At 36.5% G+C, this 11,975-nt stretch overlaps 2 protein-coding genes across 2 annotated transcripts; both read left to right on the forward strand.

Annotated features, from left to right (window-relative positions):
* The first annotated feature begins 9,736 nt into the window (after window positions 1–9,736).
* LOC147498551 (uncharacterized) lies at window positions 9,737–10,411 on the forward strand. Its single transcript, XM_086563269.1, has one exon. It carries the CDS (start codon window positions 9,737–9,739, stop codon window positions 10,409–10,411), a length of 675 nt encoding a protein of 224 aa, XP_086419395.1.
* A 636-nt stretch (window positions 10,412–11,047) lies between these two features.
* Window positions 11,048–11,587, forward strand: LOC147498552 (uncharacterized). Its single transcript, XM_086563270.1, has one exon. It carries the CDS (start codon window positions 11,048–11,050, stop codon window positions 11,585–11,587), a length of 540 nt encoding a protein of 179 aa, XP_086419396.1.
* Window positions 11,588–11,975: the final 388 nt, after the last annotated feature.

Consider the following 11,975-nt stretch of genomic DNA (forward strand, 5'->3'; position numbering starts at 1 on the left):
TCGTTATTGTTAAACTGATTTTTGTTATATATGGTTCGTTGTTCTTACTTATTGAAAAAAAAAGTTATTGAACTGTCGAAGCTTCGAGAAGCTATAATGGCATCACCTGTCCAGACCTTTTTGATTTGAACCCTTGTCTTTATGAATTTTACTTTGTGGATTTGAGGTTGGTTATTGATATTGGGTGTGGCTGTGAAGCTTGCACTGTTCATTAATGGCATCTTCGCGATTTGGTGGAGGGTAAGTGGTCAGTATGGGTGCTGTCGGGGGTATGGATGAAGTGGATTGATTAAACTGTGATTGGGATGGGTTGTTGGTGATGGGTAGCTAGTATAGAGTGTGTGAGGGCTAGAGATGGGTGCTGGTGGAAGCTTGAAGAAAGTTGTTAATGGCGGACGACCCAGATCCCATTTAAAGGGAGGGTTAGCAATATAGGAAATCGAGTTGGGGCTTTAATTAAAGTTTATTGGGTTTTTGTCAGGGATCAAAACCGCTGGGTTGAACGGGGCAGACAAGTGGAGGTGGTGGTGGCCGATTTGGTGGTTGTTGAAGCTGAGGAAGATGACCGGTTGGGCCTTGGGCGATTTCAGTTTTTGGACTTTAGTTTTTAGTTGTGTTGGGCCAAGTTTCTTTTGAGTTTGGACCAGTTTGGTTTAGTTCTTTGGGCCCGATTCTATTTGGTTTGGTTGGGCCAGTTCTATTTTGTTTCTTTGGGCCCGGTTTTAGTTGTTTGGTTGGGCCAGTTCTATTTTGTTCTTGGGTCAGACCAAATTAGTTTTCTTTGGGCCGAACCAATTGAAGTTTTGGGCCAGTTTCAAGTTTGTTTTGGGGGCGGTCCATATAACTTAAAATAGATCTAATTCGATCTTTAAAGGTTTAGACTTTTGGGGTCGGGTTCTAAGGTTTGGGTTTGGGCTCGGCTAGTTGGGTCCGAACCTATATGGACTAAGTCATGAGCCCATGAGCCATGCACCTTTGCCTTTAGCCATGAACCATGGCTATGACCCTGAACCTGTTGAACATGATAACGACAGTTTGACTTTGACAATGACAGGTTGACTTTGACATTGACCGTTGACTATGGAATATTGACTTTTTCCAGATTTTCACATATTTAAGAATATGGGCAAATGTAGTAATAAAATATTGTCGAAAATTATATAAATTGGTTTGTCATTATCTAATTGAGATTTGACGTGAGTAGTGTGTAAAGCATATAAATATTGGCACGTAACAAGAGGGAAATTCTTATAAGACTTAGATATATACGTTTTTATGAGAATTAAACTACATACGGACTTAGATTCATGGACTTTAGTATTGGGCTTTGATGGTGAATTGAGTTCACATAAATATATTGAATGAATACATTACATGATTGATTAATTATTATTATGAGTTGCTACTTAAATGAATTGTAGTATGTTTGGTTTGAGATATTCCATATATATGGTGTAGTGCAATATATGATTGGCTCGTGAAATAATAAGTTTCGAGATTTGATATAGAGATATTTGGATATCGTGCAATGAATAGTATTGGCACGTGATAATGTGGATTGTATTATAACGAGAAACGTTGAGATTCAGTACAATTAAGTATATTGGCATGAGATAGAATAAGAATTATTATGAGACATAAATGTATGACACTTGAATAAATTACGTAACAAAAATCCTAGAACCTAGCTACCACAACTCATGTGATTTGGCCCTTGTGATGGGCGTATGTGATATGATTGGCCCTTCGGGCGTTTCAGTGAATCTGAATGGCCCTTCTGGCTTAAGTGAAGCTAAATGGCCTTTCTAGTGTAGCCGAATGGTGGCTTGATTATTCCGTTCACAAAATTAGAACGAGACGCGCGATATTTTATGCCGAATAGTGGCAGTACTTACATAATAGCTTTCGTGTGAGGGTTACCTAGTGTCGCGCATCCCGCCAGGGGTAGTTACTCACGGAGTGGTTCATTATGTGAGGGGAGGCATGTGGATGTACATGTTCGGCGTTAGGAAGCGATTGTGGTAGCCAGGGAAACTAGGTAAGACATAAATATGACGTGATTTTAGAGACACGCAAAGAAAACCTTAATTAATATAATTATGATAATATGTTGGTTAATGATATATCTTTAGATAGATAATTGTATATGGTTTTGCAGAAATGTGGGTCAAACTAATTACTTGTGCGGAGACGACCCACTCTGTAATTGAGCATGAAATGCGGTAAGTATAGAATATACTTGGCTGGTTATTAGTTTAGTTAGAACCTAAAAGCCTCGTGGAGGAACTAAATGCATTTTATTATCGCGATAGTTTGTTGTGTGGTTAGTGGGAAGTTAAAATAAGCGTCGAGGAACTACCCGTCTTTACTTATTGTAGTTAAGAATGTCGTATTAGTTATTGGAAGTTAAAACCTCGGTGGAGGAACTAACTGCCTTATGGATTATGTATGTATATGTATAAGTATATGTTGTATTTTAGGGCTACTCACACCAGCATTGTTTATAATGCTAACCCGATTTGCATGTTTGTGTATCGGGTGTGTCCATTAAATGAACATAGTTGATAAGTCTTGACAGGTTTAGTGTTGAAGAAGGTTGGTTCGCTTGTGGTTTTGCGTTAGCGTCGCATTTCAAGATAGGTTTTGTTTTCCCTTGAGGTGATATAGATTTTCAGTTGAGACAATGTTATTTGTATTTTCATTTCTAATTTTAAATAAAGAGTTATTGAAAAGAGATTTGTAACCTAATCTTATTTGTGAATTTTTGTAATGAAGAAGACTTTTGTTTAAGTTAAAATTTTTATTGGTTTTTAATTATCCGCATATTTAAACTGTTTATGGGTTTTTGGAAGTTGAGAGTGCATCACACCTCGAAAATCGAGAGTCGGGAACAAATATTGTTTTTTCCGAATTCTGTCAAAATTCGGGATGTGACAATAACACTCCCATTGGAAAGAGTTTTTTGACATTTGGGGTGTAAAATTTCCACTCTATACAGTTTACACCCCCATTGGAGATGCCCTCCCCCACACACACACACACACACACACACACACACACATATATATATAAAAAGATGAGGACCACCATTTGAGTGAACGAAGTTTATGTCTTCAGAGTCCACATTTTCTAATATTCTTTATAATCAATTTTTAAATCATAATTTTTAAAGCGACATCTATTAAACCTCTCTCTCTATATTAAAGTAGAGTATATCTTATGTGGACTATCTATTTCCTAGGTAGCGTGTTTTTTAGAAAGAGATATGCTACATGGACATTCTTAAATCATAAGAAGTTGGCTCCAGCTACCCCGAGAATATCCTCATAGGGATGAGGGTCCGTGAACCTTTGGATGTGTAATCCAATGGTCTGAAAATCAAAAACAAAGAGGATGAGAGAGAAAATGAGAGGATGTTGTATTTCTAAACCATTGGATCACACATCCAACGGTCGCGGACCTCGTCCCTATGAGGACATCCTCGGAGTAGACAACCAATTCTAATTAAGAAGTTTCATAATACAAGAGCTCTTAATCTTAAGAAGTTTCCTAATACAACACCAACTCTAATAACTCAATCAACATCTTGCAAGGAAATTTTATACAACTCCGATCCAATCGCTAAATCCATTCTAAAAAATTATTCTAATAATTATCCGTCATTGAATTCCTTGCAAAAATTTATGGGTTGTGAATTTTAGAAATGATTCTGGCCATATGGACGGGTCTAAAACCTTGTCTATATACTAAAACAGAGACCTCTAATGGAGGATTTTCTCTCTCCTATGTGGCACTCTAATATGAGAGTTAGTTTTTTTTCTCTTATATATGGCACTCTAATATGAAAGATAGTATTTTCTAATAACCTACAATCTCACGTACATTGAAACTTTTTGGAGAGTTTGAGTGTATTTCTAATTCTTATATTTGGAGAGTTTGAGTGTATTTCAAATTCTTATATATTTGATCAAATAAAAAAAATTGCTAAAAAATAGGTGATTTGTAAAATGTAATTTCCTATTACGAATCAAACACTTTTAGTTCCAATTCTTATATATTTGATCAAATAAAAAAAATTGTTAAAAAATAGGTGATTTGTAGAAACTCTTACAAATCATACAATTTTAGTGTTTATGATAAAGCACCGACTTATTTCGAATATATTTTTAACACGGCCTCAAAACATAGTTAAAAACAATTATACAAAAAATAACATCACAAAATAGATAATAGAAAATGAAAAAAAAAATGGCAAAACAATAAAGACAAATATTTTAAAAAATATATAATACTGAATGAAACTAACGTCAAAAAATAATTAATTGGGAACCGAAAACTGGATGCAAATGCATCGAACTAACCTAAAATAATATTTAACAAGAAATCGAAACTGTATGCAAATACAAGCATTAAACTAATCTTAAAAAATAATTAATAGAAAATTGAAATATGGATACAACTGCATTAAACTAACCTCAAAAAATAATTAACATAAAATCAAAACTTGGATACAAATACATCAAACTAATATAAAAAAATAATTGTCGGAAAATCAGAAATTGGATTCAAATGCATTGAACTAACCCTCAAATATTAAATTAACGGGAAATCGAAAACTAGATGCAAATGCAAGCATTAAACTAATCTTAAAAAGTAATTAATAGAAAATTGGAATATGTATACAACTGTATTAAACTAACCTCAAAGAATAATTAACGGAAAATCAAAACTTAGATGCAAATACATCAAACTAATATAAAAAAATAATTGTCATAAAATCGGAAATTGGATTCAAATGAGCTAACCCTCAAATATTAAATTAACGGGAAATCAGAAACTGGATGCAACTGCATTGAACTAACCGCAAAGAAAAATTAATTATAAATTGGAAACATGATACAAATGTGTGGAACTAATCTTAAAAAATAATTAATGGGAAATCGGAAACCGGATGCAACTGCACTGAACTAATCTCAAAATATAAACTGGATACAAATGTATTAACGGGAAATCGGAAACTGGATGCAAATTCATTGAACTAACCTCAAACAATAATTAACGGAAAATCGGAAACTATATGCAAATGTAACTTTATCAAATAATAAATGAGAAATCGGAAACTGGATGCAAATGCATTAAACTAATCTCACAGAATAATTAATGGGAAATCATAAATTAGATGCAAATGCATTGAACTGACCTCAAAGAACAATTAACATAAAATTAGAAATTGGATGCAAATGTATTGAACTAATTAAAAAGAATAATTAACAAGAAATCAGAAACTTGATGCAACTGCATTGAACTTATCTCAAAAAATAAATAATGGGAATTGGAAATTGGATGCAACTGCATTGAACTAACTTCAAAATATAAATAACGGAAAATCAGAAATTGGATGCAAATACATTAAACTAACCTCAAAACATAGTTGGGTTATATGTTATAGGAATGTCTCGATAAGTATAGTTTTGCATTTAAAATGGTGTTTATCTTATATCTTTCCGTATGATTGGGAACTTCTTGCTGTTCAAGTAGCTTCAATATATATGAACTTCACCTTATTAGGCAATCTCACAAAACTTCAATCAAACTTCTATTATTAAACAACAAAATGAAGTTGAAAAGTTTTATCAAAGGTGAGTTCTTTTTTTTTAATGGAGAGTGAGGTTTTCATGTTATAAGAAATTTGGTTGAGTGATCAATATAATATTAAGTAATATATAATAGTTTTGCATATTTGCAAATATTTTTTAGAATAATTAATATAACAACACCCATTTGTAGATAATCTTTGAAGATTTCACATAGTGGGTCATGCATAATTTAATAGTGGGTCATGCATAATTTAAAGAATAATTAATGGAAAAATCGGGAACTGGATAATCTTCGATGATCCCACATAGTAAATCAAACATAATTTACTTTTTACATCATATTTGCAAGAATAATACAGATGGATCAGTAGAAGTTGGTATTACACACCACATTGGATAATTAAAATGAAATAAAAATTGAATTCAAATACATAACTGAGCTCAAAGAGTAATTAACAGAAAATCATAAACTTTATGCAAATGCAATAAACTAAACTCAAAAAGTAATTAACTAGAAATCGAAAACTGGGTGCAATTGCATTAAACTAACGTTAGATAATAACTAACGGGAAATTAGAAATTGGATGCAAATCCTTGAAAAATAATTAACGGGAAATCAGAAACGGTATATGAGGTTAGTTCAATGCAATTGCATCAAGTTTCTGATTTTCCGTTAATTATTATTTGAGGTTAGTTCAGTGCAATTGCATCCACTTTATGATTTCCCGTTAATTATTCATTAAAGTTAATTAAGTACAGTTGCATCCAGTTTTTGATGTTTTGTTAATTAGTATTTGATATTAGTTTATTGCATTTGCATCCAGGTTCCAATCTCCCGGTAATTACTCTTTGAGGTTAGTTCAATACATCTGCATCCAGTTTCTGATTTCCCGTTAATTGTTTTTCTAGGTTAATTCGATAGTTTACAATTTATATACAATTTGCATACATGTAAGAGTCTATTTTTTATAAACTCACTTTCATTTTGGGTTCCTAATTACTCGTAATTACTCATGTGAGAATGCTAAAAAAGCAGACATTTATGCTTTGAGGTCAGTGCGATGCAGTTACATCCGACTTCCAATTTCCAGTTAACTATTTTTTAGGTTATTTCAATGCATTTGCATCTAATTTCTGATTTTCCGTTAGTTAATCTCTGATTTTAGTTTAATGCAGTTGCATCCAGTTTTTGGTTTTCCGTTAATTATTCTTTGAGGTTAGTTCAATACAATTGCATCCAATTTTCGATTTTACATTAATTGTTCTTTGAGATTAGTTCAATGCATTTGCATAAAGTTTCCGATTTCCCGTTAATTCTTTTTTGAGGTTAGTTCAATGCAGTTATATCAAATTTATAATTTCCCGTTAATTATTCTTTGAGATTAGTTCATTGCAGTTTCATTCATTTTTCAATGTTTCGTTAATTAGTCTTTGAGATTAGTTCATTGCATTTGGATCCAGTTTCCGATTTTCCGTTAATAACTCTTTAAGGTTAGTTCAATACATCTACATCTAGTTTATGATTATTTATGCTTTGAGGTTAGTTCGATGCAATTAATTATATCTGGTTTCTAATTTCCGTTAATTATTTTTTGAGATTATTTCAATGCATTTGCATTTAGTTTCTGATTTCCCACCAATTATTCTATGAGGTTAGTTCAATGTAATTGTATTCGGTTTTTTATTTTTTGTTAATTATTTTTTGAGTTTAGTTCAATGTATTTGCATCCAGTTTCCGGTTTCCCATTAATTATTATCTGAGATTTGTTTGATTTATTTGCATATTAAAAGTAGACCAAGGCCAACTAAAAGTAAAACTTTACTTCATTATATTATTGAAGTGGTGTGTCAATTGAAATGTTTGGTTTCATCTTGATACGTATAACGATGTTGTTTCATGGCTACACTCATCTTCATTATATTATTGAAGTAGACCAAAGCTGCAGTCATTTACACGTCTTGAAATTTACTTTTTGTTACACTGCATAGATATTTAATGTTCAATCTGCCCCCAATTTTAAGTTTCTTAGAAATGCATGGGGTGTTAAATGCATAATTGTCAAATGCAATTCCCCCCAAATTTTACACCGAATTTAGTAGGTTTGGGATAAATTAAAAACTATAAGGGAGGTTGTTGTTGAAAGGTATACATTCATATTTCATATGGAGGTGTTAAAAGATACAAACTCTGACATTCCTCATGCCTTCTATGCCCTCTCAACTTATGGTGGGTTGGTGTTGCTCTTGCTATGTTTCTTTTGTTTGCCTTTTCTTTAAATGTTGACTGACCAATTTTTTCTTAAGTCTGTTGCTTCATAGTTTCTTTCCCTTGGTTCATTGTCATATGTCTAATTTATTAACCTCTCATGGTTCTATCTTTTAAAACTAAAACCTATATTTTGTTGCATACTTTAAGAGAAGTGTTAAAAACCGGCCTACTTTTCAATCTTTAGTTGAGTCACGCACATCATAAATATTGCTATCACAATGTATTTGTGATTGATTAGTTATGCTACTGGTATATTGTACATGCTGTAAACTGTACGATACAAGAATTCTTTGTGATTGATTCACTCATTATTAATGTAAATTCAATATATTTTTGTAACTTCTCCATTGCAATTACTACAATTATGTTATCATGTAAATTTCTTTAATTGCAAAATCGTATCATTTTTTTTTTAATAATGCAATCTTTTAGGAACAGGAAGCTGACAATGGACAATAGGAATATTTTTGAAAAGTTGTCGAACTATTCTTTGATGAAGTTGGAATCTATATGTGGACATGTAAGAGTGTAATAGCCAAGAGATATTTCAGCCTTTTGCTAGCTTTTGCACTGCATAGACTTTAAGACCAAAATGTAGATGTCATAAAGGGAAAACCATTTGTAAATATTTATGATATTGTATTATATTTGTGTTTTCTCTGCAACTTTTTTGTACATTAGGTAGCGTTCCACACTCAACACTAGCACTGAATTCCGCCAAATGAGTTTGCATTAGCTAAGGGAGGTAGAATACACGGAATGGTTGTCCAACGTGGTCGCGGTTACGAAAAAGAATGGCAAAGTCAGAATGTGCGTGGACTTTACGGACGTGAACAAGGAGTGTCCGAAAGATTGTTATCCTATGCCACGGGTGGATGAACTAGTGGACCGAACTGCAGGATTCAAGGTGTTCTCTTTCATGGACGCGTCCATGGGATACAATCAGGTCGCCATGTATGGCCCGGATCAGGAAAAGACCACGTTCGTGGTAGAGGGGGGCACCTACTGTTACACCAGGATGCTCTTTGGGTTAAAAAATGTTGGGGCAACATTTCAACGGGTAGGAGAAAAAATGTTCCAAGGGAAGATTTGGAAGGGGATGGAGATATATATTGATGATATGGTGGAAAAGAGCATGTCAGAAGACGAACACTTAGAAGGTCTTCAGGAAACTTTTCACATACTACGAAGGCACAAGCTGAAGCTCAACCCCGAGAAGTGTACCTTTGGAGTAGCGTCTGGGAAGTTCTTGGGTTACATAGTAACACACCGCGGTATAGAGGCAAATCCAGAACAAATTAGATCACTGATAGAAATGCCGTCCCCGCAAAATGTGAAAGAGGTACAAAGTTTAGCGGGAAGAGTCGCGGCACTAAATCGGTTTATTTCTAAATCATCGGACAAATGTCGACTGCTGTATCGACTGTTGAGGAAAATACAAGACTTCCAATGGACCGCGGAATGTGAGGGAGCCTTCCAGGAGTTGAAGAATTATTTAGGTAAAGCACCACTTTTGTCGCGACCGGAACAAGGGGAAAAACTGTATTTGTATCTGGGGGTTTCAGAGTACGCGGTGAGCTCGGTATTGGTGCGAATCGTTGAAAAGATAGAAAAACCCGTTTACTTTCGTGAGTAAGACCATCTTTGGGCCGGAAACACAATCTGGCCAGAATTGAAAAATACGGCTTTGGCACTCGGTATTCTCGGACTAAAGTTGAAACCTTATTTCGCTCATTACGTGGTGGTAATAACAAACCCGCTCAAGCAAAAGTTGAGGGCGGAAAAGTCGTCGAAGAATGTTGAAGTGGGCGAATACTCGGTTCTTCTGAAATCTGATTACTAGATCAGAACCGCAGAAAAAGCACAAGCGATGGCGGAGGTGTTAGCAGAATTCCCAGCTGAGGACCCAACGTGGGGAGAGGAAATGGTCATGGATCACAAAGGGGAGCTTAACCACGACCCATTGGATCCATGGGATGCACGGAATGGTTGGAGAGTTTTCGCGGATGGCTCGGCTACAGATACAGGGAATGGAATAGGCGTCGTCCTGGTGACTCCTGAGAACAATAGGCTAGAATTATCGATAAAACTGGGATTTGCGGCTTCTAACAATGAGTCTGAATACGAAGCAGTGATAGGAGGTTTGGGTATGGCACAAGATTTAGGAGTGAGCGAACTGTCTGTTTACTCGGATTCTAACTTAGTGGTGTGTCAAGTGAATGGAGGATTCGTGGCTCGCTGCCCAAGGATGGCGAGATACTTGGAAGTCTTGCAGAGAAAAGCACGTAAGTTCAAGAAGATTAAATTTGCACATTTGAACCGCGGTGAAAATAGACATGCCGATGCATTGGCATATGTCGCGGCAGTACTTCCAGGGACAGAGGGAAGATCTATTGAAGTAAGGGTGTTGAGCAAGCCTAGTACCACCGAAGAGGAAGATGTCTGCCTTATCGCTGATATGGACCCAAGTTGGATAACACCCATCAAAGCTTTCTTAATGGGGGTGGAGGTAGAAAACAAACAGGAAAGACGCAGAATGGAATAGGTGAGCCAAAGATACACTTTACTCGATGGGGATCTGTATAGGAGAAGTTTTAGCGGGCCAATGTTAAATGCATAGGGCCGCCGCAGATTAAAGAAGTTCTGGCTGAGGTACATGAAGGCGACTGTGGAAGTCATTCTACGGGGCGCACGACCACACACCGACTGATCTCACAGGGGTATTTTTGGCCACATATGAAAAGGGATCGCAGAGGATATGCCAAAAGGTGTGAAAAATGTCGAGATTTGCACGGCGATACATGCTCCAAATTGAACCAATCGCCGACAAGTGTGTTTAGTCCATGGTCGTTCACCATGTGGGCGATGGATATAGTAGGGCCCCCGCCAACGCAAAGCGGCAAGAGGAGAGATTTATGTTGGCAAAGAACCGATTATTTTACAAAGTGGGTGGAAGGAGTGGCACCGCAACAAGTCAAGGAAAAAAAATGTGAACAAGTTTACGTGGGAGAATATAATTTGTAGGTTTGGATTGCCACATACAATCATCGCGGACAATGGAACACAGTTTACTGGGGGAAAGGTACGAAAGTTCCTTCAGGCGTTTAAAGTGAAGTAGGGGTTCTCAGCCCCATACAATCCGGAGGGGAATGGACAGGCAGAGGCTTCGAACAAAATCATAATGGATAATCTTAATAGGAAGCTGGAGGAGCGGAAAGGAGCATGGGCTGACCAGTTGCATCATGTGCTATGGGCTTACCGCACAACAACGCGAACATCTACAAATGAATCACCATTCTCAATGGCGTATGGAGTAGAAGCCGTGATTCCGGTGGAAATGATAGAGAAAACGACAAGAACCAGCGCAGTGGAGTCAGGCAAAAATGAGGGGATTTTAACCACGGAGTTGAACTTCATAGAGGAAAAAAGAGAAATGGCGCGCATTCGTCTGGAAGAATATCATTGGAAGTTAAAGAGACAGTATGATAAACGTATGAGGCCGCGAACTTTCAATGTGGGGGATCAGGTGCTGCGACGGGTTACGCCAGCCACCAGGAAGGAGAATGACGGCAAACTGGGGCCTAACTGGGAGGGACCATATGTCGTGACAGAAAAGGGAACTTCTGGGACTTATAAGCTACGGACTTCAGCAGGGAAAAAGATTGATAAACCGTGGAACATAAGAATGTTGAAAATTTACCATAATGAAAGCCTTGTTTAGTTTTCAAGTAAGATATGAGAGTCAGGGTGTAATATCTGGTACAGTATATTTTTATCCATGAATAAAACAAGCCCTTCTCCTATATTTAGTTGGTATGGAAAGCAGAAGGAATTTTGATGAACGAACTCCAAATCAAGTTGGGGGCAAGCTGAATTGCGCCCACCAAGCTTCACAGCCACCCACGGACAGCAGGGAAGAGGATCCCTTCGCGGACTATATGTCCGAATCAACTTGGGGGGCAAAGCCGAAGTTGCCCTCCAGGGCTCAGCCGTCGAGAAAGCGGGGAGGAGCCGCCCCGCGACTATATGTCCGAATCAACTTGGGGGCAAGCTGAGTTGCCCCTCCAGGCTTCGCAGCCGTCAGAGAAAGCGGGGGGGAGGAGCCCTTC

The sequence above is a fragment of the Coptis chinensis genome, chromosome 5 (genome assembly GCF_015680905.1).
Source record: "Coptis chinensis isolate HL-2020 chromosome 5, ASM1568090v1, whole genome shotgun sequence".
Taxonomy (NCBI): domain Eukaryota; kingdom Viridiplantae; phylum Streptophyta; class Magnoliopsida; order Ranunculales; family Ranunculaceae; genus Coptis; species Coptis chinensis.

Coding starts and splice junctions, on each gene's coding strand:
- LOC147498551 (XM_086563269.1), top strand. CDS start 9,737: ATGGCGGAGGTGTTAGCAGAATTCCCAGCTGAGGACCCAACGTGGGGA.
- LOC147498552 (XM_086563270.1), top strand. CDS start 11,048: ATGGATAATCTTAATAGGAAGCTGGAGGAGCGGAAAGGAGCATGGGCT.